This window comes from Aegilops tauschii, chromosome 1 (assembly GCF_002575655.3).
Source record: "Aegilops tauschii subsp. strangulata cultivar AL8/78 chromosome 1, Aet v6.0, whole genome shotgun sequence".
Lineage (NCBI taxonomy): Eukaryota > Viridiplantae > Streptophyta > Magnoliopsida > Poales > Poaceae > Aegilops > Aegilops tauschii.
Window position 1 is genome coordinate 393,883,622 of NC_053035.3, and position 27,316 is coordinate 393,910,937.

The following is a 27,316-nucleotide window of genomic DNA, read 5'->3' on the forward strand; positions in this document are numbered from 1 at the left end:
TCAAATCACAGTGAATACAATCAATGTAGTTGAGCCTAATGGCTTTTTTTGAAATTTTTCAAAAAAACTTCCGATCTATTCATTAACTGTCAAGGTAATACAGAAAATAGAAGTAAAATTTACATCCAGGTCCGTAGACCACCTAGCGACGACTACAAGCACAGATCCAAGCCAGTCGTAGTTCTGCCCTCTAAACAAGCGAAGTTTGACAGAGTTACTGACTTAATTCTAAGAAAATCTAGTTCGACATAAGGCAACAAAAATTGCAAATTATACAATAGTAATTCTGCCACTCCACCATTTTCAATTATATGCAGGCAAAAGGCGAAACAAAGGCACAATTCAATGCAAAAACCTGCAGACACAGCAGCACAGGTATCGGCAAGAACGGCACAAACTACGCACGATATCAAGGGCTCACTTATTATTGATCCCTAAAAAACCATGAGTAGTCTACGTGTATCATCACCCGCAAAAAAAAAGTCTACGTGTATCATATTCACTGCTACTCTATCCCCTAAAAGATAACATGAGCAATCTGTCAGTATCGCTTGCTTCTATCATATTCACTGCTACAACAATCAATCTAAGAGGGTGCTTGAATCCGGAGGACTTATTTTAATCTAATTAAAAATAGTCTTTTTAAGAGGCTAAAGTTCCAAGCACCCCTAACTAAAGAGGGGTTAAAACTAGACTAAAATTCTTTAGTCAGGGTATCCCTACTAAAAATATGAATTAGTTCTCTCCTTATTTAACTCCTCTCCTTTAACACAGAGTTCGTGCTCATTAACTTGATTTTAGTCTCTTTAGTATTTGAATCCAAGCATAAATGATAGCAAGTTTTAGTCCCACTATTTTTAGTGGTGGGACTAAAATGTATCAAGCACCCTCTAAATTGCCACCGGCAAGTCCGTAACAGTGAACACAATAAGCTCCAAACCAGAACAAGCAAAAGCAAACACGATGATCGAATTACACTATTTGCTTCCTGCTAGACGACGAGAGCGGCAACCAAAAGACGGTGATCGAACTACACTATTTGCATTGGTGACTATACCCAGTGACTGCACAAGCTGCAAACTCCACCATGCCGAAGGGCAAAGCCCCATGGTCCAGCAGCTGCCTTGTCTGCATGACTGCGTCATCCGTGTGCCACAGATGAACATAAATAAAACAGAACCACAGATGAACAAAAATAAAACAGAGCCAGAAAAGATCAAAAGTAGGGAAGCACCAAATTCAAACTTAAAAACGAGAAGCTCTAAGCTTCAAGGGTTCCAAACCAAAGCAAACATCATGATCCATCATGTCCTTCAGACCAACGACTCCATCGAACGACTACTACTACTTCCAGCTAGATGACACAACGACAGACGACTGACACCACCGAGCGCCATCCAAAGGACGGACACCGAGACAGCGAACCCATCAAGGAGCGCGCAGACCGGAGACCACCACGGGCACGGACCAACAAATTAGTCCACCTCCTCGATCTTGGGGCCAGCGCCGCCGCCGCCGGCCGGCATGTCCTCGTCCATGCCCATGCCGCCGCCCATGTCCGGCGCGGCGCCCTGGTACATCTTGGCGATGATGGGGTTGCAGATGCCCTCCAGCTCCTTCATCTTGTCCTCGAACTCGTCGGCCTCGGCGAGCTGGTTGGCGTCCAGCCAGCTGATGGTACCCTCGATCGCCTCCTCAACCTTCTTCTTGTCGTCCGCGCCGAGCTTGGAGGCGATCTTGTCGTCCTTGACCGTGTTGCGCATGTTGTAGGCGTAGTTCTCCAGCGCGTTCTTGGCGTCCACCTTCTTCTTGTGCTCCTCGTCCTCCGCCTTGTACCTCTCCGCCTCCTGCACCATCTTCTCAATCTCCTCCTTGCTCAGCCGCCCCTTGTCGTTGGTGATGGTGATCTTGTTCTTCTGCCCCGTCGTCTTGTCCTCCGCAGACACGTTCAGGATGCCGTTGGCGTCGATGTCGAAGCACACCGTGATCTGGGGCACACCGCGGGGCGCCGGCGGGATGCCGGAGAGCTCGAACTTGCCCAGGAGGTTGTTGTCCTTGGTCCTGGCGCGCTCGCCCTCGTACACCTGGATCAGGACGCCCGGCTGGTTGTCCGAGTAGGTGGAGAAGACCTGCTCCTTCTTGGTGGGGATGGTGGTGTTCCTCGGGATGAGCGTCGTCATGACGCCGCCGGCGGTCTCCAGACCCAGGGAGAGAGGCGTCACGTCGAGCAGCAGCAGGTCCTGCACCTTCTCGTTGCCCTCTCCGCTCAGGATGGCAGCCTGGACGGAGGCGCCATACGCCACTGCCTCGTCGGGGTTGATGCTCTTGCACAGCTCCTTGCCGTTGAAGAAGTCCTGGAGCAACTGCTGCACCTTGGGGATACGGGTGGAGCCACCGACCAGCACCACGTCGTGCACCGTGCTCTTGTCCATCTTGGCGTCGCGGAGGCACTTCTCCACCGGCTCCATGCACTTGCGGAAGAGGTCCATGTTGAGCTCCTCAAAGCGAGCCCGTGTGATGGTAGTGTAGAAGTCCACACCCTCGTACAGCGAGTCGATCTCGATGGTGGTCTGGGCCGTCGACGACAGCGTGCGCTTGGCACGCTCGCACGCCGTGCGGAGACGACGAAGAGCGCGGGGGTTGCCGGTGATGTCCTTCTTGTGCTTGCGCTTGAACTCCTGGACGAAGTGGTTCACCATGCGGTTGTCGAAGTCCTCCCCACCCAGGTGAGTGTCACCGGCGGTGGCCTTCACCTCGAAGATGCCCTCCTCGATGGTCAGCAGCGACACATCGAAGGTGCCACCACCAAGGTCGAAGATGAGGACGTTCTTCTCACCGGTGCTGGTCGCCTTCTTGTCAAGGCCGTAGGCGATGGCAGCAGCAGTGGGCTCGTTGATGATGCGCAGCACGTTCAGCCCGGCGATGGCGCCGGCGTCCTTGGTGGCCTGGCGCTGGGAGTCGTTGAAGTAGGCCGGAACGGTGACCACGGCGTTCTTGACAGAGTTGCCGAGGAAGGCCTCAGCGATCTCCCTCATCTTGATAAGCACCATGGAGGAGATCTCCTCCGCTGCGAACTGCTTCTCCTCACCCTTGTAGTTGACAACGATCATGGGCTTGTCTGCAGGGCCAGGGATGACCTTGAAGGGCCACAGCTTCATGTCACTCTGCACGGAGGGGTCAGAGAACCTCCTGCCAATCAGCCGCTTCGCATCTGCAAGCAGAAACAGAGGAACAGAACATTGAGTTGCATGGTTCAACAATGAGCTTGGCGTACTGAAATGAAGTAGAACATTTCAAGATTCCACAGAGATTAATAATCCAAGCAAGCTGTTTCTTCAGAACAAGGAGGTGCATTCAGTAAGCTACTGCAGACTGGGACTGTTCCAGAAGGATAACCGAGAACAGAAATTTAAAATTAACAAGCATAATTTCAATCCTAAGGTAGCTTGCAAACATAATTCAAACCCAAATTTCTGAAGGATTTAATTTCAGAATGTAACGATAGAGCGAAACAAATGTTCAATTCGAAATATGATTCTCAATCAATAACAAAATATGATTCAATAATTTCAATCCTAAGGTAGCCTAACGACATAATTCAAGTAGTTTTTTCAGAAGGATGTAAAACTTGAGAATCTAGTATACTACAGTAGAACTAATTTTCATCTGCAGCATAATTTCAACCACCCAACTTGAGTCTAGCCCTCCATTCGGAAGGATCTACTACTGAACCATGCAGAACAAACAACTGAGTACCTTTAGAAGAAGAAAATAACAGCATTTCGAACAGTATAAACAAAGAGCAGCCATGCCAATAAACTAATAATAAATTCTGTGATAGATCAGAGAAAGACGGGACTGCAACACAGATTGGACAGCAGCTACATCTGATTTAAATAAGACTAGATCTACAGCGTATTTTCAGTCATAAGGCAGCATCCCAACTTTAATTCAAGCCATCCATTCCTAAGGATCTAATTTGAGAATCTGACATAGAACAAATCTCAGAAACAGGGGACTACAGCATGCCAAACAACAGAGAATAGACATGCAGATATGAACCAATAATAAATCTGTAACTAATCTCAGAAACAAGGCACTGCATGACGGATTCGGCAACAGCCACATCTGATTATTCAGCACAAATCATATCACATCGTGCGCGTAAGAACATAATAGGGACCGCGCGCAACCACGGAGATCTCTAACAGACGACGCATGATACGCAGCAGGTCGAGAGGGAGGGAGGGACGGGGGCAGGCACGTACCGAAGACGGTGTTGGTGGGGTTCATGGCGACCTGGTTCTTGGCGGCGTCGCCGATGAGGCGCTCGGTGTCGGTGAAGGCGACGTAGGAGGGCGTGGTGCGGTTGCCCTGGTCGTTGGCGATGATCTCGACCCGGTCATGCTGCCAGACGCCGACGCACGAGTAGGTCGTCCCGAGGTCGATGCCGATCGCCGGCCCCTCGCCCTTGGCCATCTCCGCCTCCTCTCCTCTCCTGGGAATCGCTCGCTCGCTCTCTCGCTTTGGGGTTCGCCGGAAGACCCTCTGAGTTTGCCTGGTGCGATTTGCTTTGCCTCTCTCTGATTTCGATTTCGAACGGAAGTGGGGAGGGAGGGCCGGAGACGGGCGGGGTTTTATGGCGGAGGCGGCGGGCGGCCGGGTCTGGAATGTTCTGGCGCGTGCGATCCTGGCCGTCGGATCGGGGAGGGGGGTGATGGTTCTGGAAGGGTCCGGAGTGTGCGGGGCGGGGCGGGGTGGCGGTGGGGTGGGGTGGGGTGGCCCACGCGCGGGCGCTTCTGGTGGTGCTGGTAGGTTCTACAATGTGCACGAGCATGGTAGGCTACTGTGGAGAGACGGTGGTAGGAGCACGCGTCGGGTGGGTAGGACGCGCGGAAGGAAAAACCTGATTCTAGTAGTTCTTTTTTTTTACATCAATCGTTTTTTTTAGAATCACATCAATCGTCCTAGCCAAGCCTGCCTCGGCCTGCACGGGTAATTGGGCCAGGCCTAGTCTCGGCCCACGTATGTTAGTACATGCCTTTTTTTTTGAATGATAGCTTCCGGGCTCTGGAAGTCTTTTTCCCTCACGTTAGGGTTCCTCTCCTCTCGGTGGCGACTCCCAGCCGCCGTAGAGATTCATCTTCCCTACCCCAGATTCTCCGTGATCCCTCGACTCAGATCGATCAAGGGGCGGTCCCTGGACTGCTACCCGATCTTGGTTAGGGGTCTGTGGAGAGGAAGGGAGTCTAGGGTTTCGACAAACAAGCCCGGTGGAGAGTTCTTCGGGCTAGGGAACGAACATGGCGAGCGAAGCTTCTGGATCGGGCACTCACGAGGATCTGGAGGCGATGATGAAGGAATTGGGTCTCTCGGAGGAGGACCTAGATGACGTTGTTGTTGATCAAAAAGCTGTACTGCCGGAGGCAACGCGGTGGATGGCGATTGCTAGAGTTTACAATGAAAAGCCCTATAGCCAATTCTGGTTCTACAAGAACATGAGGGCCGCTTGGGATCTGGCGCAGAAGGTGAACATCCGACCACTCGAGGACAATTTATACACTCTGCAGTTTTCTTGCCTCGGTGATTGGGAGCGCGTGATGGAGGATGGACCGTGGGCTTTCCGCGGAGATGCAGTGATTCTGGCGGAGTACGACGGGTTCACCAAACCGTCAACGATCAAACTGGACAAGCTGGCTATATGGGCACAGATTCATGATTTCCCGGATGGCTATGTGTCGCAGATTCCAGCTTTGGCAGCAAAGATAGGTGATCTGGTGTACGCGGAGCCAGCATCTCATGATTTTGAAGGTAACTTTTTCAGGGTCCGAGTCAACATAGATGTCAACAAACCACTGAAGAATGCGGTCTCGCTCAAGATTGATGATAAAAGGCTGTTGTTCCATGTCAAATATGAACGCCTCCCAGATTGGTGTGCGGTATGCGGCAGGCTTGGGCATTTGTACAAAGAACACGGCGACGGAGTTCACCCCCCATCGGCGCTGGTGTTCAAGAACTTGAAGGCCTCTTGGTTCCGCGGAGCGGGTCCTGGACCCGGTGGGGCGAAGAACAAAAGAAACACAGCAGGGAGTCGACGGTTAGCTGCTGAGGAAAGACCGTCCTTTCCCAAGGACCAGGATGCTTCGATGGCAGAGGCAGGTCAGAATAGGAAGAGGACCCAAGCTTCGGTCCTGTCTACAGGCGTGCATACTTCTGCACCCTCGGCTCACCCAGGCGACGGGATTCTGCTGCTGCCGGCACCACAGACACCCGTGAGCCCACCACCCAAGCAGGACCCCAAGAGGGTGAAGACAACTGCACAAGCTCAGAACGGCCAAGGCAAGGGAAACAATGCAAAGGATAACACAAACGCAACATCGGCGGGCTCCTGGGTGGAGCACCGCCGGGTCCAATGAGTATCCTATGTTGGAACTGCCGCGGTGCGGGCAAAGCCGCGACAGTTTGGGAGCTTCGCGAGTTAGCGAGGAAATTTGCCCCTACCCTACTATGTATCGTAGAAACACAGCTGGATAGAGCAAAGGGTAGAGAGTTTGGCTAGTAGTCTTGGTTTTGATAAAGCTTATGCTGTTAGTAGTCAGGGTCGGAGTGGTGGACTCGGAATTTTCTGGAATAATCCAATAAATATAGAGATTTTGGGCTACTCGGTTTATCACATTGATTGTTCTCTCACAGATCCAGGTCAGGACCCATGGAGGGCCACTATTTTTTATGGAGAGGCCCAAACCAGTTTGAGACATCATACTTGGGACATAATGAAGGGGATAGCTACTTTAAGCGATCTACCTTGGGTCTGCATAGGCGATTTTAATGAAGTGCTGCGTCCAGAAGAACAAGAAGGCATTGGAGAGAGGAGTAATGCACAAATCCAAGGTTTTAGGGAGGCGGTGGACGTTTGCATGTTGGCGGATTTGGGCTATCAAGGTAACTTTTGGACGTTTGAAAAGAAGGTCTCGGGAGGGAGCTACACCAGAGTGCGCCTAGATAGGGCGCTTGCAACGGGTGCATGGGCGCTGAAGTTTCCCACAGCCACGGTTATCCATCTTACGGCTACGACTTCGGACCACGCCCCGATCCTCTTGAAGACTGAGGATGGTGAAAGTCGCCCACCGGCGAAACCCCCCTTCAGGTATGAGGTTATGTGGGAGACGCATGAAACATGGCAAGATACACTCTCGCAGTGCTGGAGCGAGGGACAACCAACATCGAGCCTGGAAGAGTTGCAAGCAAAGTTGCGGACTATATCTGACAGTCTTGGAAATTGGAATAAGAACACTTTTGGAAGCGTCCGCAAAGAAATAAAGAACCTGCTGGCCGAGCTAGAACGACTGAGAGGGGACCCAAGGAGGATCGGACCATCACATGCAGAACTTAAAATCAATGAAAAGCTCGTTGAGCTTTACCATCGGGAAGAACTGATGTGGCGTCAAAGATCTAGGCTCGAATGGCTTGCATCAGGAGACAAAAACACAATTTTTTTTCATATGAGGGCTTCTATGAGGAGAAAGAAGAACATGATTAAAGCCCTAGAGAATGCTCTTGGGGTGAATGTTAGCGATCCGGCTGAACTAAGAACACTCGTGACTGATTTTTACAAGTCTCTATACACATCTGCGGGGGTAACTAATTTGGACCAAGTTCTCCAACATGTTCCTGTAAGGGTCACCCAAAGCATGAACGAGGCGCTGGTTGCCCCGTATACCCGGGAGGAAGTTAAAACGGCACTCTTTCAGATGGCCCCAACTAAGGCGCCAGGGCCCGATGGCTTCCCGGCCCAGTTCTATCAGCGGCATTGGGATATCTGTGGAGAAGAGGTAACGAGAGCGGTCCTGAGAATTGTAAGAGGGGAGGAAAGTGCAGAATGTGTTAATGACACAGTACTAGTGTTAATTCCAAAGGTGATGAACCCAACCCTCTTATCTCAGTTTCGCCCCATTAGCTTATGCAATGTCATTTACAAGATTGCGTCCAAGGTTATAGCAAACAGGTTGAAAGTAATCTTGCCAGATATCATCTCAGCGGAGCAATCAGCTTTTGTCCCGGGCCGTCTCATCACAGATAATATTATTTGCGCATACGAGTGCTTGCATTTCATGAAGAGGAGTAAGGCCAAATCAAATAGTCATTGTGCACTCAAGCTTGACATGATGAAAGCATATGACAAGCTAGAATGGGCTTATCTGCGAGCGATTATGGTCAAGCTTGGTTTTATGCAGCAGTGGGTGGACATTATAATGGGTATGATCAGTTCAGTTTCTTTCTCAGTTTCTTTTAATGGAGAAAAGCTAGAACCTTTTACACCATCATGTGGTATTCAACAGGGAGATCCGATTTCCCCTTATCTATTTTTGATTGCAGCAGAGGGCCTTTCGTGCCTCCTAAAACACAGTTCTCAGTCGTCTTTGCTCAGTGGGATTAAGGTGGCTCCGACAGCTCCGGTTGTGAACCATCTCCTATTTGCGGACGATAGCCTGCTGCTTTTCAAGGCTAGTAATGAGGGTGCGACGGCGGTGTCAAACCTATTGAATACCTATTGTGATGCATCTGGTCAGAGAGTCCATCATAGCAAGTCCTCGATTTTTTTCAGCAAGGGGTGCCCACAACAGAGGAGAGAAAGCATTAAGCATATCCTTAATGTTCAGAATGAGACCCTGAGCGAACGCTATTTGGGAATGCCAACAGATGTTGGTCAATCAAAAATGGGAACCTTCCGGTATCTCCGAGACCGTGTTTGGGAGAAGGTGAAGGGGTGGATGCAAAAACTCTTGTCTTATGCGGGGAAGGAGATCTTGATTAAAGCTGTGGCACAGGCGCTCCCGGTCTTCTCCATGGCATGTTTCAGGTTACCGAGAGGACTTTGTGAGAATATCACGAAGATTATGCGGCAGTTTTGGTGGGGCAGTAAGGCGGGGAAGCGCAAGCCCAACTGGGTGGCTTGGGACGACATGGTCAGACCAAAACACCTTGGGGGTTTGGGATTCAGAGATATGGAAATTTTCAATCTAGCACTACTCGCCAGGCAAGCTTGGAGAATCTTGAGCGAGCCATCCTCTCTTAGTGCGAGGATTTTGAAGGCAGTATACTTCCCAGAGACTTCTTTGCTTGATGCAGAATTAGGAAGCAAGCCATCGCAAATATGGCGGGCAATACTTGATGGACGAGATATGTTGAGACATGGAATCATAAGAAGAATTGGCAATGGTCAGTCTACAGAAATTTGGAGACACAACTGGCTTCCGCGCCCAGGCATGATGAGACCAATTGTGTCTTTGATTAATAACCCTCCTGAGCTTGTTTCTGACCTGTTAATCCCAGCAACAGCATCCTGGAACGAAACGCTGGTGCGTCAAGTTTTCTTACCTATAGATTCTGAGGCCATTTTGTCGATCCCCCTGTGTACCAGGAACATTGATGACTTCTAGTCATGGAGTGCTGACCAACGAGGTATGTTCACTGTCAAATCAGCCTACAAAATGATACTTCAAATGAAAATCACAAGGGAAAATTGGATTGAAGAGGCAGCGGGCGCGTCAGGTGATAACAGGGAGACAAGCGACTGGTCGAAGCTTTGGAAGATTGATGTTCCATCTAAACTGAAAATGTTCCTGTGGCGGCTGGCTAGATCTTCTATGCCTACTGCGGATCTTCTTCAGCATCGGAACATGGCTACCTCGGCGGCATGCAGATTATGCGGAGTTAGAGATTCTTGGAGACATGCGCTTATAAACTGCTCAATGGCGAGAAGCGTGTGGGCTTTAGCTGACGAAGAAATGGTGGAGTTAATGTGCCAGAATGAATCTGAAAACGCTAAGGAATGGATCTTCTAAATGAATAGCAAGTTATCGCATGATCAACTAGTGCGTATGGTGATCACGCTGTGGGCTATCTGGGAGTGAGAAGGAAAGCAGTTTATGAGGATATCTTTCAAAGCCCAATGTCAACACACTTATATATTCAGTCCTACTGGAATGATCTCCAAGTCTTGAAAAAACCGCACATTCAGCACTCACATCCCAGGCCAGTGAGGCCATCCCATTGGATCCAACCGCCGGAGCACTTGATGAAGGTGAATGTAGATGCTGCGGTTTCGGAACGACGAGGTGTAGGCTCAGTGGCAGCAATTTGCAGAAACAGAGATGGACTCTATCTAGGTGCTTCATCGGTGGTATTCAGAGGGATAATTGATCCGACAACTTTGGAAGCTCTAGCGGTAAGGGAGGCCCTGGCATTGGCAGAGGATCTAAACATACAAGCTATACATGTGGCTTCCGATTGCTCAGTGGTGATAGATGATCTCAAAGAAGAAGCGGGGCTGGTTATGGGGCTATTATACATGAAATACTAAAGTACTCTACTAGTTTTACTTCGTGTAATTTTGTTCATGAATTTAGGAGCTCGAACGTCGAAGCTCACAATCTAGCAAAGCATGCACTAAAACTGGGGCTTGGTCGCCATGTTTGGTTGGGCCACCCTGGGGATCTTCATTTCGTCCATGTAAACTATGTGACGGATCAATAAAGCTTTGCTGATTGTCTAAAAAAAAAGCTTTTTATTAAAAAAAACCCAAGGCCACAACAGTTCAAATTACAACGGTTCACAGTTTACGGCTTGCAGTTTGAAAATCAACTACAACTGCCCTACTGATTAGTTATTACAGATGCATCAGGCAGCCACACCCAATCATATAACTACAGCGAAAGAAGTAAAAACTTCCTACACTACATCATCGAGAGGGTGTAGAACAAGTGCGTTGCTAAGCATTCTCCTCGCCGATGATCGAGAAGTCTTAGGCACTCGAGGAGCAACGTAGCTTGAGCATCCGAGCAGAGAACTTTTCATTGCCACATCAGTGAACCCACTGAACCCACCACGCACTTCATACTTCGCCATTTTCGCCCCTGAAAAACAAAATCATTCTGAAGGCGCCACAAGCCCCACAAAGTGGCAGATTTAAACCAAGTTGACAGCCTCACATTTCTTCCCACAGTTCCAGAAGAAAGCAATAGACTCAAAATCACAAGGAACAAAAATGTGCAAAATCTCAGCTACAATTTCCCACATATGCTTAGCAACGATACAATCAAAGAATAGGTGTTGAATAGACTCAAGTTCTAAACAGAACACACAGGACATGCCAGGTACTATCTGGCGCTTAGCTAAGTTATCCCTAGTTAAGCTCTTGTTACGAACAATAAACCATAAGAAAACATGAATATTGGGTGGCACTTTAATCTTCCAAATACAATCTTTCGGCTCACTACGAATCCCCCCGAAATTGATTATCTTATAAAAAGGACCTCGCAAAAAAAATACCAGAAGGACCCAAATAGCTTTATCACAGGTCGTAGTTATTGAAGTATTTCATACTAATTGTAGCAGCTCCAACCATCTCCCATACAAAGATTCATCTACGCATGTTCTAAAAGATAATTTCAAGGTTTCCTCATCCCACCTTTGCGCAACAGTGCAATCCTGTTGCTGGCAAATGTTGAGCAGTTCACAAAAGCTGGTTTTCATAGAAATCTCCCCCGCCCACTGATCATGCCAAAAGAAAATATTCCTCCCACTACCCCACCTCCCACCTATAAAAGTTTTTCGCACCCCCAAAATCCCAGCAAATACTCTTCCAGAAGGGAGATCCCAAACCTGACTTACCATACAAAATACTAGGCTTGTCAGCACCATATTTATAGCATTAAATTCCTTTCCCGTCACTATCTCTATTATCAAAAAATCTCTTACTCCACACAGCCAACAAGGCCATGTTGAAATACCTCGGGTTTGACACCCCCCATACCACCAAATTCCTTCCTCATAGAAATGAGGCCCCATTTAGCTAAGTGGTATTTGTGTTCATTCCCATAATTTCCCCAAAAAAAATTAAGACATTTGTGATACAATTGCATCAACGGCCCATTTAGGAAACTTCATCATAGACATTAAATATGCAGGAATGCTGGCAATACAAGTAGAGATCAAAATCAATTCGCCCCTGTAAGATCAATTTCTTCCCAGGCACCTAGAGATGTTTTTAATTATTCTATCAATGATGGGTTACAGATCCTCTCTTCTCAACTTTTTAAAATGTAAGGGCACCCCTAATATTTGAATGGAAAGGTGCCCATCTTACATCAGAAAACTTGCGCCAAGCAATCAACAGTATCCTCATCCACATGGATGGTGTGCAAATCAGTCTTATGAAAGTTTATTTTCAGACCAGAAAGTTTTTCAAAACAAGAAAGAATCCATTTCAAATTCCTAGCTTGCTCCACAGAATTTTCTAAGAAAAGTACGGTGTCATCTGCATATAAAAAAGATAATCCATTTCAATCAACAGTACATGTCGTTCGCTAAAAAAAGAATCTCTGCGCTAGCAACTTCCGTCCCCATCTACAGAGGGCAAATCCTATTCACCGCACAGGTCAAGGAATAGTGATCAATAGCGTACCCCACAAGCACTCGTCCTCTGTATTATGAATGTTCCCAAATTCCTTGAACCAATATTTTTTCCTTTTTCTTTGTCTATTTATTTATTCTTATTTTTTTTATTTTTATCGTTTCCCCTTTTTCTTTTATGATTTTTCCTTCTCTACTTATTTTTTTGTTTCCTTTCCAGTTTCTCTTGTTTTTTAAATTTCATAAATTTTTATAAATCACGAAAACAAATTTCAATTCATGAATTTTTTTGAAAATCACAAGCAATTTTCAATTTCAGGAGCATTTCCTAAAAGTTGTGAATATTTTTCGAATATGAGAACAGTTTTGGAAAAAACAAACTCTTGAACATTTTTCTGAAAGTCATGAACAATTTTCAAATAGGAAAACATTTTTTGAATCGACGAACAATTTTTCAAAATGATGGACATTTATTTAGATTTGGGAATGATTTTGGAAATACGTTAATATTTTTAAATTAAGAACACTTTTCAAAATTTGGGAATATTTTTTTGAAATTTTGAACATTTTCCTAATTCATGACAAAATTTTCAAATCATGGAAAAATCGAGTTCAAGAACATTTTTTGAAATTCAGAGAAATTTTCAATTCATGATTTTTTGTATTAAATTCTTGAACATTTTTTGAATCGGCGACCATTTTTGAAATTCAGAACAATTTTTTAATTTCGTGAATATTTTTTGAATTCAACCTTTTAAATTTCATGAACTTTTTTGAATTTAGATAGATTTTAATAGAAAGCCGACCAAAATCTAAAAAACTCACAGGAACCCCATTTCTACCAAAAACACTGGAAAACCAATCAAAAAAGGAAACATCATGAAAGCTTGGTAGGTCTAGCTTTCCTGATTGGGCCGGCCCAAATTAGCGTTGCGGGAAGGAGGGTGCGTGTTTCCTCGCTACTCCCCATGTAGGAGGAGCCACTAGTTAATGAGCGCTCCTTCGGGAGCCTCGCAACGATCAGCGCCACTTGGCGCGCTCTCAGCCATTCGCCACGTGTCGCGCTCTGGGCGCTCCCTCCAGATTTTATTTTTATTTTATTTTTCCGCACGCGTTTTTGGCTGTTTAAACTTTTTTTTCGGGTTTTTTCGACGTTTTGGTTTCCACTGGTCTTCCTTAGCTTTTCGACCAATTTTTTTCTATTTTTGTGTGTGAAAAAATGCGTTTTTTCCTTTCGCGAGAGTGACGGTTTTCCTTCCGAGAGAGGCACGGTTTTGCTTTCGCGAGAGTCACGGCCGTGCCTCTCGAAAATGAAAAAAAAGCGGTTTCTGTTTTTGTTTTCCTTTTACGAGAGTCACGGTTTTGCTTCCGTGAGAGGCACGGTTGTGCTTTCGGGAGAGTCACGGCCGTGCCTCTCGAAAATGAAAAAAAAACGCGTTTTCTGTTTTTTTTTTCTTTTGCGAGAGTCACGGTTTTGCTTCTGCGAGAGGCACGGGTGTGCTTTCGCGAGAGGCACGGGTGTGCTTTCGCGAGAGTCACGGCCGTGCCTCCTCGGAAACGAAAAAACGCGTTTTCTTTTTTTTTTCTTCCGCGCGGGTCACGGTTTTGCTTCCGCGAGAGGCACGAGTGTGATTTCGTGAGAGGCACGGGCGTGCCTCTTTCGGAAAGGGAAAAAACCCGTTCTCCCGATTCGGTTTTTTTCGGACGGTTTTTCTTGTGAAAAAAGTTCGTCAAAACCTATTAACATGGGATCTAGTTTTGAAGATCTCGACGCGAGGAATCCAACGGTAAAAGCGGTTTGAGATTTGGACGCACAGTTTGAGAGATAAAATATTTTGAATAAACGGATCTACGAAAAAAGGAAAAAACCCGGTTGCGACAAGTGACGCGCTGCATGTGCTCCTCAACCTGGGAGTTGGGGTGTTGTCGACTCGGTTCAATTCAATTCATGTAATAAATTGGGAAAACGTTGATTTGGCTCGTATAGGAGATAAATGGATTTAAGGAGAATGATCCTGATATAAAATATAACACTATGGGCGCGAATCAAGCTTGTGGATGAACATGAGAATTAAATTAGCGTGAAAAACATAAGCAATTCTAAGGTGCCATTTTTTTTTCTTTTTTGAATTGGCTCATCGCCAAGGATAGTTCTACACCCCCTAAAATAGCCTTTCCACACAAAAAAAGTACTACTAACATTCAATTTGGTATTTTGCGAAAGAGAACCGAATAAGTTCCAATTTCAGCGCTGAAGAGTAATTTCATGAGAGCACCTAAAATGGAATGTACATTTAGATTGTGGGAAAAATAGTCATGTTATCAACCAACAACTCGTCATGCAACTGTATTTGTATCTAATTCATTTGAGTAGCAACTGAAAATAGAAAGCAAGAGTTGATGCTCATGCGCATAGAATCTTGCTCTCCCATGTAATCAATCAAGAATACTAATTACATCTGAAACAATATTTCTAAAAAGAAAATACTCCCTCCGATTTATATTTTTTATACTAAAGTTGTACGTTTTAAAGTAGCGACAAGTAATATGGATATGAGGAAGTAAGACTGTCTAAATAGGTTCGCGTCATAATTTTGATGCGCCAGGTTTAATCAGTCAGTGCGATTTGCGGCACTGCGCTTCTTCCTCACCACCGTCGCACCGCCCGCCAAGTGCATGCCGGAGTGGTTCTTGCTTTTGGCGCTCTTTGGTTTCGCCGCCCGCGGGCGCTTAGTGGTCGGCGGCGCTGCCAGCTTGTTCTTATGCCGCAAACCGCACGCGTTGCACAGCGTCTTGGGCCCATCCGGGCCAGCGCGCCACAGCGGGGTCTCCGAGATGCCGCAGTTGTGGCACCAGTACCTGCCCTTGCCACCGTCTCCGGACTCCACGGTGAGCACCACGCCGCGCGGCACCACCGGCCGCACGACGGTTTCTGTTTGCTGCCTCCTCTCTGCCGCGGGGCCGCTCTGGTGCTTCTGCGGCCGGCGTTTCGCGCCGTCACTCCTCCTGCACTCCGATGGGTTCCAGTGGGCGTCATCGTCGTCGTCATCTGACGAGGAGTCGCTCGACGACATTGCATACAGGTCGTCCTCGTCCTCGTCCATGCGGTTCCTGAACGACGAGCGGTTCGTCGCCACGGCTGGCCTGTCGGTGGTGGCAGCTTTGGTTCCTGGCGGCGTCGGGGTCGTTCCCGTGGCGCCGTGGATAGCGATGTCGACGGACGTTGTCGTCTCCAAGTCTGGGAGGTCCCCCAGCAGCATTTCCAGATTATCCACCCCGGCGCTCGTCCACATGTCCATGCTCCCGCCGCGGAAGTCGTCGAACCACGCGCCGCCGGCGAGGCCATCCTCCGCGCCGTCGCCGAGGCACTGCATGACGCCGTCGAGCGGGTCGTCGGGGACGGGGAGCGCGGAGACGAAGGGCGCCGGCGGCCCGACGGTGCCGCTGCCGGCGACGTCGTTGCTGTGAGAGGCGCCCCGCGCTTGGCGGCCGTGGCTCTGGTGCATCGCGCCGCAAGGCTTCATGGCGTTCGCGGAAGCGGAGGTCGATCGATCTATGGCCTCTCGATCGGGAAGTTGCATGGCTTCCTCCGAGCGAGCGAGCGCGTATTATGGCGCCTAGGTCTCGAGCGTGCGTCCGAGTCGAGGACAGCAACCTGAGCGGTGGCGGTTTTGTAGTGTTCGAGTCGGCGTGGGCTTCGCATGTGGCCTTGCGGCCTAGCGCTCTAGCCCAGCACTAGTGCCTAACCGCCAACACCATGGCCCAATATCGATTCATCCGCACGTGCTGTCTCCTCTTTGATTGCTGTCGACACCTTCGATTTTTCTCAGATTCAACGAGAATTATTTTCCGTCAGGGATCGTGCTTCCACACGCTCGTGTACCAGCATAAGATCGCCATGAATCATGAAATAGGCTTCATAAGATCGAACAATACAAGGCATCATCAACTGTTTTAACAAATCCTCTTATACAAAGTAGAAAAAAAAGGCAAGACAAACAAAGAGAGGAATACCGAAAAAGGCTTTCACCCCACTTTATATATAAATCAACGATCCAGTTACAACCAACCTCATACAACTCCACACCAACCCATATAGGGCAAGATACAAGAATGTTGGGAACAACTACACCACCCAACACAACTCCAAGCCATCAACATGAAGGAAGAGAGAGCGCCGCTTGACGCCGGAGGCCTCATTCGTGAACGAATCACAGCGAAGAGTCGGAGCTGTGCACGACGAACCGATTATTCCAAGGCAGAGCCTTCAACAAGGTCATGGCACCTAAGTACCGCCAGCGCCCAATCCAGGGATCGAGGTTTCCCCCGGAGCAACACGGAGGAGGAAGAGGAACAACGACGACACCTTCAAGAAGGATACGACGCCCGTAGGCGCCGCCACCGACGACCTGGCAAAGCCAGAAAGAGTTTTCACCCGTCAAGCCCTCTTCGTCTCCGACAGGGAGTGCCGCAAGCACGCTGCAGAACCACCGCCACCGACCATCGTACCCAAGCTACCACGCCGCCCGCACGACCATGGTAACCGGCCAACATCCGAGCCGCAAGCTCCGCCCACGGCATCGCGCCTCCCACCACCGCGGCGGCCGCCCCGGCATCCAAGACTACCCCTCATCGCCGCCGCCGCACACCGACATCGTCAACCGGTGAAGGGGCAACAAAGACCCATCTTTCCGCCCCGAACAAGCTCCTTTGGTTGGAGCGGCCGACAGCAAGATCTAGGCAGGGAAAACGCCGGCGGCCAGACGTGCTGCAGCCACCCGAGACACCTGATCTGGAACCTCCAAATCTCGACGACAACGAGTCCGGGAGGCACCCCTGCCTCCCCCCTCACGGCGCCCTTGCCACCCACCGGCCAGCCGAGCCAAACCAGAGCACAAGAGGAGCCGCCACCACCAGCCAATTCATGCGCCACGACGGCCGTAGAAGAGGGGGTCAAGCATACCGATGTCGCGTCACCACCTCCTCTAGCCCGCGCCGAAGAAGACGCAGCCGCCCGCGACCTGTGCCGACCGCAGCCCTTGCCGCCGGAGGAGAAGACAGCCAACCGCCGCCGCCGCCCCAGGCACACACCGCCACCTCGCCACCCGCCGCGCTGTCGCTGCGGATGAATCGCCGTGGCGCCCGGCGCCAGCGCCACGCCCCAGCCCGGGGTGTTGACCCGCGCAAACCCCACCATGCGGGAGGATGAGGATGCCCCGCCGCCGCCGTCGACCGGCCTTTGCCCGGCTGGGCCCTCTGACGGCGGCGAGGGAGGAGGGGAGACTGGCGGCGCGATCTAGGGTTCCACTGGTACGCGTCGGTGCTATACAAACGGTTTTTAACCCCTTTCCGCGACGACATTTGGAACCATCGCCAAGTGAGTGTGGGCGATAGGGGGTCCTTCCCACACGACCCAGAAACCGTCGGGGATAGGGAGCCAAGATGCATATATAGTACTCCTACTCGTTTGTGCTCGCATTGCCATCGTAGTCGGTATTTTGTGGTGCTACGTTTACGATGCGCGGCCCATCACAAACGGTTCACTATTATAGAACGTGTATGATAAGCATACAATCACACACATTCGCTTTTCCCAAACCGTATGCGATAACTAATTAAGAAGATTAGCTAATCGTCGTACGAGTGTCGGATGATACGTCCATTTTGCATCATGCTTTTATATCGTTATTTATTGCATTATGGGCTGTTATTACACATTATGTCACAATACTTTTGCCTATTATCTCTTATTTTACAAGGTTTATACGAACAGGGAGAATGCCGGCAGCTGCAATTCTGGGCTGGAAAAGGAACAAATACTAGAGACCTATTCTGCACAACTCCAAAAGTCCTGAAACTTCACGGGAGCACTTTTTGGAATTAATAAAAAATATTGGTGAAAGAATCAACTCGAGGGGGCCCACACCCTGTCCACGAGGGTGGGGGGCGCGCGCCCTACCCCCTGGGCGTGCCCCCTGTCTCGTGGGACCCCTGGCAGGCCTCTGGTGCCCATCTTCTGCTATATGAAGTCTTTCGTCCTAGAAAAAATCAGAGGGAAGCTTTCGGGACGAAGCGCCGCCGTCTCGAGGCGGAACCTGGCGAAACCAATCTAGGGCTCCGGTGAAGCTGTTCTACCGGGGAAACATCCCTCCGGGAGGGGGAAATCATCACCATCGATCCTGTCATCGGGAGGGGGTCAATCTCCATCAACATCTTCACCAGCACCATCTCCTCTCAAACCCTAGTTCATCTCTTGTATCCGATCTTTGTCTCAAAACCTCAGATTGGTACCTGTAGGTTGCTAGTAGTGTTGATTACTCCTTGTAGTTGATGCTAGTTGGTTTATTTGGTGGAAGATTATAAGTTCAGATCCTTTATGCATATTAATACCCCTCTGATTATGAACATGAATACGATTTGTGAGTAGTTACGTTTGTTCTTGAGGACATGGGAGAAGTCTTGCTATAAGTAGTCATGTGAATTTGGTATTCGTTCGATATTTTGATGAGATGCATGTTGTATCTCCTCTAGTGGTGTTATGTGGACGTCGTGAAGGAAATATGCCCTAGAGGCAATAATAAAGTTATTATTTATTTCCTATTACATGATAAATTTTTATTATTCATGCTAGAATTGTATTAACCGGAAACATGATGCATGTGTGAATACATAGACAAACAGAGTGTCACTGTTATTGACGGTGTCCTGGACTAGGGGGTACTCACCACGTCATCTCCCGATATGTTAGATTGGGCCGAGGACCCCCATGGCCGTATACTCATGGGCCAGTTCGGACAGCTACCGCATACAAGGAAGATTCCACAAGACTTGGTGATCAAGACAAGGACTCCTCCCCACCGGCGTATACGGCTAGGACTCTTGTTATCCTAGGCCTCTGGTGCATTATATAAACCGAGGCCAGGCTAGTCGATAGAGATATACAACAATCATAATCATAGGCTAGCTTCTAGGGTTTAGCCTCTACGATCTCGTGGTAGATCAACTCTTGTAATACTCATATCATCAAGATCAATCAAGCAGGAAGTAGGGTATTACCTCCATCGAGAGGGCCCGAACCTGGGTAAACCTTGTGTCCCCCGTCTCCTGTTACCATCGATTCTAGACGCACAGTTCGGGACCCCCTACCCGAGATCCGCCTGTTTTGACACCGACATTGGTGCTTTCATTGAGAGTTCCGCTGTGTGATCGGCAAAAGGATCAATGGCTCGACTGCAGATCAACTGCGACGTCGGCTTCTTCGTCACCGGCTCGGCTGGTCACCTTGGCTGGGCCGAGGACTGCGCCCTACCTCCGATCGTCATGTTCAGATGAGGGCCTTCATCAACATCAACTCTGATCTCTATCAAGATCATGGAGGAATCATCCAGGGAGCCCGGGGGCTCAACGTCAACATTGCCCTCGGGCGACCGTGCTGTTTTTCTGGACAACGAACTTGTATCCGCCGCCACCGCCTCCTCAAGTGTCGTTTTAACGATTGCTTCGGTGGAATTGTGCGGAATTGAGTCTACAACAACCCTGGAAAATTTCGTCAAGTTTCGATGGAGGAATTTCTGGCAATCCGCGATATACCAGAGCCCTGTCAAATCTGGACGGGAATCTGGACGAGTTTAGGGCGTGGTGTCCAGCTTCTAGCTCGGACGTCCTTTGGAAGATCCAACCGTTGATCGGCTGCGAAATTCCTATATCTACCACCCCTCAAAATTTCAGCTCGATCCGACATTGACCACGTCACGAGTCACGACCTGCATCGGCAGGGACGCACTGTTGCTTTTTCAAGCCGATGTCCATCACGCCGACCTACTTCGACTCATCGGCTGACATCGAGGCTTCAACACCTCGGCTGGACCGGGGGCTTCGCCATCTCTTCATCAACCTACTCCGGAGACTTCGGCGTCACCAGTCAACCTGCTTCGTCACGTTAGCTGGACCGGGGGCTTTGCCTCGGCGAGCCAACCTTTACCAGCATCGCCATACCGTCGCTTCACCGCCCATCAGGCAATAAGAATGCGGATCGAGTCCCAATTTTGGGAGTCACTTTTCTTTGGATTTCTACAACAAATGAACCAGGTGCTATTAATCCTAGTATTTTTTGCTTGTTTGGGTTTATTTTTCTAAGGAATTATTACTCTGGTTTGTCCATCATCCGTACACAGGTCTATCAAATGATGGCCGCATTAACGATGGTCGCGTGGTGGTTCGGTCAGTTTCCGTACATAGTCCGGCGAACGCCGCATCCGGAACTCGGATCGACCTGTGAATTCAGGCTTTGCCACACCTTTACCGCATCACGCCGACGCCCCGCATCGACATTGACTTCGGCGCCAGGCCATATTCTTCTTATTACTCACTTTGCATAAATTATTTATTATGCAACATTTTTTTTCAATTTATCATTATTATTATTATCTCCGGTTTGCACTATTTTTTGTGCACAGGTAAATGATTCGGGTCGGGCAGTGTTGTCACCTCAGCGTACTGACATACCACGTCACCTCGGCTGGACGGGGGGCTTCGTCAACACCTCAGTAACCCATGCCGGGGACTTCGGCGGCCTGCATTGGTCGCGCTATGTCACCTCTTCGGAGTGCCGAGTTCTTCGCTCGGCCACATTGGGCTTGGGGGCTGAGACCTTGTCCCGCACCAAGCTCGGACCGCGTCATCAATGCCGAACACATTAACCAGCTAAGTCGCTTTGACGCTCAAAAACTCCCAGTTTTAAATTTTGTTCGATTCGACAAAGCATTATAACCTTTTGGCAAAAAGTGGCCTGTGAAAAACTTCCTTGTCGAAACTTTGTTTGTGACACACAAATTCAAATACCCCATTTATTTGGGGGCGTCCTTTATGAAGCTTTTCCTCTTGCATATGATTATACTTGTACGGCTTCGTTCCTTGTTCGTGTATTACGCCACAATACGCACCATATTGACTGAAGCGATTTGCAAGCTGGGTTGCCTCGCTCCTGTGTTTACCCCTACATTCCCGATTGTTCGGCTAGGGAGTAAAGGGAGCACCTCTGCAATTGTCATGATCGGGTTATCCGAGCCGGACCTCAGACTGGGTGAAGCCGAAAGCTAGCGCTCTTATTATTTTCAATTATGGTCGGCACACAACGAAACTCATGAGTACAAAAATCTATTGCACTAGTCTCATAGTAACAATGAGCACCAAAGAAAGGTATCAGTAGGGGTACTATTTTCTTCGAAGATGCTTCTTACACTTCGTCAGTAATATAGCATAAGTTCCCTGAGCGCGCTTTGTCTGTTACAGCCTTATGGCCTGATTGCCTGGTTATCGGAAACACCGTCGATATTCTCGACAGGTGGAGTACATAACACTTTTCGGCCCTTGACCGAAGAGGGAGAAGCCGACGGTCGGTTAAGACGCGTATAAAGTTCGGGTGAACACAGATATGATATAGGTACTTTGGTACATACAATCATTATATATAAAATTCTTTTACCCAAGTCACTTGGGGGCTCTTAAATTTATATGAGCCGTTTTATAATAAGTGTTCTTCTTCTTAGCCGTTGCAAAGTTTTTTATTATTATTTATCACTCCTTTTTTTGACACGAGTGAGTGGTCACTAGCCGGGGAGCCTAATTTCCCTCTCAAAGCCGCTAGAGTTTAGTTTGCTAAACTGGCCTAATGAGAAGTACTCCGCCTTCGGGATAGGTGGTTGAAGCCGTAGGCTAACCCGCTTGAAGTCTTTAGATAGGATGTGTCTTGTTAAAGCACGACAGAAGCACTTTTTTTTCTCTAAAGTCCAATTTTCAGATTGGCACCGAACACTTGATCTTGTTCGGACGTCAGGTTTTCACTGACGTTTTTTGGTTTTCCAAGCCTATGGCACTTTTAAATTATTTGTGTGTTTCCAGCATTAGTCTCGTAGTGCAACGCCGGACACCTTTAGAGATTTGGCAAAAACATTCTCGGATATTGCCATATATGCATGGGTTTCTAATTATGTCTTCGGTCAATAGTTGGGTTGCCTGGCTCCTGTGCTTGCCTCCTACATTCCGCTTTGTTCGGCTAGGTGTGCAAAGGGAGAACCACTGCGATTGTGCTGCCAGCTCGCATGGTTAAGCACCTCAGTGGAGAAAGCCGAAAACTGACTGTCACAATAGACGTAAACTGGTCAGCAATCCGATGACTATGTTAAATGACGGGCCGTTCATAACATTGGCTGAAGTGTTTACGGCTTGACCTCGGCTATCGCCGAACACTAACGGGGGGCTCATAGCTAGCTTCCCCAGTATAAAGCTCCTATGACCAAGCGAAAGTTATAAACCTCGCATATCTGATTGCCTCGTTTCCGCTAACACAACCGCCTTTGGGCACCGAGACGTCGGCTAAGGGTTGTTTTGTTATGCGGAAACACCCTTCGTAGTATATACCAAGGGGTAGAAGCCGATGATGGGCCACTTTCAACTGATAAAACGGTCGCAATGGAGTCAAAATAATGATGTAAAGTACTTGGATACATAGAATCATTACACACAATCTGTGATTTTACTCTGGATATCGATCCTTAATTCGGCCACCCGTGCCCACATTAAGGCTCGGGGGCTACTAGGCTATGCGCTCATTATTTACAAATATTAAAGGGCACATCGATCCCCTGATCTGGTGTTGCCACCCGACCAGTGTCTGGGGGGCTACTGCATTGCCTACTACAATGCAGAAAATTCCAACTGCCAAGTGTTCGGCTTGACCGAACTATGGGCAAACATGTCTTCGGATAACAATAGGTACCATTTGGACCTATCCGGCGTCAAGCTAAATATATTACGACAACTTTTCAAGACCCTCTCTCAAGGGCCCGTTTGCCGATCACTATTATCTCTAATATATTACACTGCGTTTTTATTCCTATGTATGCTGCCGAGCTAGGAGTTAATCCTCAGGCCGATTTCGCTCATCGGCCTGAGTCTCAGGGGCTACTGGGAGCAGCGGTTTCATGTTTTCCTTCAGGTGCATCTCGGGTTTTAGACTGATACACACCTTGAGGGCTACTGGATATACATATACTGGCTATATACCTCGGCAGAGAATAAACTGCACCAATAAAAAATATTCACAAAAAATCAGCCCGCTGTCGGGTGGTGCACCACCTCGGAAGCAGTCCGGCATAAAGCTCGGGCGCCAGTGGCTGGCTCCATAGAGGGCATTTCCGGCATTAAGCTCGGCTAAACTCCTTTGACTTTTTTGAACCAAGGTGATCTGTGACACCTCGGATATAGTCCGGCGTTGGAGCTCGGATATAGTCCGGCGTTGGAGCTTGGACACAATCCGGCATTGGTGCTTGGCTGCAAAGGATACCTCGAATGCAGTCCGGCGTTGGGGCTCGGATGCAAGAGGACACCGCCGCACGGGAAGAACTTCAAACCCGAGGCGGGCATAAAAATAACAAGGCATTGATAAAGGCCGAAGACTTAAAGGGCTCCTTGGATACCCGACGTATAAACTCATCAGATTTAGCTCGGCAATCCTCAAGGCAGATGATGGGAAAATTTGTTGAACCAGTTTTCAAGACCGACGACCGAAGATGAAGAACAGTTCGGAAGAATCGAGGAGCGTCCCTAACTTGAAGACCGGTTCAGGGGGCTACTGACGGTGTCCTGCACTAGGGGGTACTCACCACGTCATCTCCCGATCTGTTAGATTGGGCCGAGGACCCCCATGGCCGTATACTCATGGGCCAGTTCAGACAACTGCCGCATAGAAGGAAGATTCCACAAGACTTGGTGATCAAGACAAGGACTCCTCCCCACCGGCGTATTCGGCTAGGACTCTTGTTATCCTAGGCCTCTGGTGCATTATATAAACGAGGCCAGGCTAGTCGATAGAGATATACAACAATCATAATCATAGGCTAGCTTCTAGGGTTTAGCCTCTACGATCTCGTGGTAGATCAACTCTTGTAATACTCATATCATCAAGATCAATCAAGCAGGAAGTAGGGTATTACCTACATCGAGAGGGCCCGAACCTGGGTAAACCTTGTGTCCCCCGTCTCCTGTTACCATCGATCCTAGACGCACAGTTCGGGACCCCCTACCCGAGATCCGCCTGTTTTGACACCGACATTGGTGCTTTCATTGAGAGTTCCGCTGTGTGATCGGCAAAAGGATCAATGGCTCGACTGCAGATCAACTGCGACGTCGGCTTCTTCGTCACCGGCTCGGCTGGTCACCTTGGCTGGGCCGAGGACTGCGCCCTACCTCCGATCGTCATGTTCGGATGAGGGCCTTCATCAACATCAACTCCGATCTCTATCAAGATCATGGAGGAATCATCCAGGGAGCCCGGGGGCTCAACGTCAACATTGCCCTCGGGCGACCGTGCTGTTTTTCTGGACAGCGAACTTGTATCCGCCGCCACCGCCTCCTCAAGTGTCGTTTTAACGATTGCTTCGGTGGAATTGTGCGGAATTGAGTCTACAACAACCCTGGAAAATTTCGTCAAGTTCCGATGGAGGAATTTCTGGCAATCCGCGATATACCAGAGCCCTGTCAAATCTGGACGAGAATCTGAACGAGTTTAGGGCGTGGTATCCAGCTTCTAGCTCGGACGTCCTTTGGAAGATCCAACCGTTCATCGGCTGCGGAATTCCTATATCTACCACCCCTCAAAATTTTAGCTCGATCCGACCGTCCAAACTTCGGGAACCTTCCGATTAGTGCATCACTTTCCGGATCTGTTTTCTGCGCGAAAACGAATCCGACCCGAGTTCGTGTTTTTTATGAACGGGATTTAGGACATCCAGTTTGAAGGAAGTTTTGTATGGGGTATTGTGTTTTGTTCCCGAAGACATCCCACTAACTTTAAAATCTTTTGAACATGATCTTCACCATCATGCTGGTGTCAAACCAGTCCGGCAATATTGCTCCACGGCTGCCGACCTGCGCTAGACACGTCGTCACTTTGTTGAGCCGAGCTCAACTTATTCGGATCATCATCTCGGCGAGCCGAACAGGAGTTCGGCATTGCGAAGGATAAATCATCACCAACATCGCTGCCCCATGATTACACGGAGCGGGCACGCCGGCATCGCCGCACGGTCACTTCATCAAGCCGGCATTGACCACGTCACGAGTCACGACCTGCATCGGCAGGGACGCACTGTTGCTTTTTCAAGCCGATGTCCATCACGCCGACCTACTTCGACTCATCGGCTGACATCGAGGCTTCAACACCTCGGCTGGACCGGGGGCTTCGCCATCTCTTCATCAACCTACTCCGGAGACTTCGGCGTCACCAGTCAACCTGCTTCGTCACGTTAGCTGGACCGGGGGCTTTGCCTCGGCGAGCCAACCTTTACCAGCATCGCCATACCGTCGCTTCACCGCCCATCAGGCAATAAGAATGCGGATCGAGTCCCAATTTTGGGAGTCACTTTTCTTTGGATTGCTACAACAAATGAACCAGGTGCTATTAATCCTAGTATTTTTTGCTTGTTTGGGTTTATTTTTCTAAGGAATTATTACTCTGGTTTGTCCATCATCCGTACACAGGTCTATCAAATGATGGCCGCATTAACGATGGTCGCGTGGTGGTTCGGTCAGTTTCCGTACATAGTCCGGCGAACGCCGCATCCGGAACTCGGACCGACCTGTGAATTCAGGCTTTGCCACACCTTTACCGCATCACGCCGACGCCCCGCATCGACATTGACTTCGGCGCCAGGCCATATTCTTCTTATTACTCACTTTGCATAAATTATTTATTATGCAACATTTTTTTTCAATTTATCATTATTATTATTATCTCCGGTTTGCACTATTTTTTGTGCACAGGTAAATGATTCGGGTCGGGCAGTGTTGTCACCTCAGCGTACTGACATACCACGTCACCTCGGCTGGACGGGGGGCTTCGTCAACACCTCAGTAACCCATGCCGGGGACTTCGGCGGCCTGCATTGGTCGCGCTATGTCACCTCTTCGGAGTGCCGAGTTCTTCGCTCGGCCACATTGGGCTTGGGGGCTGAGACCTTGTCCCGCACCAAGCTCGGACCGCGTCATCAATGCCGAACACATTAACCAGCTAAGTCGCTTTGACGCTCAAAAACTCCCAGTTTTAAATTTTGTTCGATTCGACAAAGCATTATAACCTTTTGGCAAAAAGTGGCCTGTGAAAAACTTCCTTGTCGAAACTTTGTTTGTGACACACAAATTCAAATACCCCATTTATTTGGGGGCGTCCTTTATGAAGCTTTTCCTCTTGCATATGATTATACTTGTACGGCTTCGTTCCTTGTTCGTGTATTACGCCACAATACGCACCATATTGACTGAAGCGATTTGCAAGCTGGGTTGCCTCGCTCCTGTGTTTACCCCTACATTCCCGATTGTTCGGCTAGGGAGTAAAGGGAGCACCTCTGCAATTGTCATGATCGGGTTATCCGAGCCGGACCTCAGACTGGGTGAAGCCGAAAGCTAGCGCTCTTATTATTTTCAATTATGGTCGGCACACAACGAAACTCATGAGTATAAAAATCTATTGCACTAGTCTCATAGTAACAATGAGCACCAAAGAAAGGTATCAGTAGGGGTACTATTTTCTTCGAAGATGCTTCTTACACTTCGTCAGTAATATAGCATAAGTTCCCTGAGCGCGCTTTGTCTGTTACAGCCTTATGGCCTGATTGCCTGGTTATCGGAAACACCGTCGATATTCTCGACAGGTGGAGTACATAACACTTTTCGGCCCTTGACCGAAGAGGGAGAAGCCGACGGTCGGTTAAGACGCGTATAAAGTTCGGGTGAACACAGATATGATATAGGTACTTTGGTACATACAATCATTATATATAAAATTCTTTTACCCAAGTCACTTGGGGGCTCTTAAATTTATATGAGCCGTTTTATAATAAGTGTT

The 27,316-nt window shown here is 48.7% G+C and overlaps 1 protein-coding gene across 1 annotated transcript; it reads right to left on the reverse strand.

Annotated features, from left to right (window-relative positions):
- Nucleotides 1–1,223: 1,223 nt before the first annotated feature.
- Nucleotides 1,224–4,681, reverse strand: LOC109745079 (heat shock 70 kDa protein 4). Its single transcript, XM_020304217.4, has 2 exons — nt 4,269–4,681; nt 1,224–3,211 (listed from the first exon to the last, which is right to left on the reverse strand). Exons 1-2 carry the CDS (start codon nt 4,477–4,479, stop codon nt 1,476–1,478), a joined length of 1,947 nt encoding a protein of 648 aa, XP_020159806.1. The 5' UTR covers nt 4,480–4,681; the 3' UTR covers nt 1,224–1,475.
- Nucleotides 4,682–27,316: the final 22,635 nt, after the last annotated feature.

Coding starts and splice junctions, on each gene's coding strand:
- LOC109745079 (XM_020304217.4), bottom strand. CDS start 4,479: ATGGCCAAGGGCGAGGGGCCGGCGATCGGCATCGACCTCGGGACGACC. Junction 3,212..4,268: donor CCCCACCAACACCGTCTTCG/GTACGTGCCTGC, acceptor TTCTGCTTGCAG/ATGCGAAGCGGCTGATTGGC.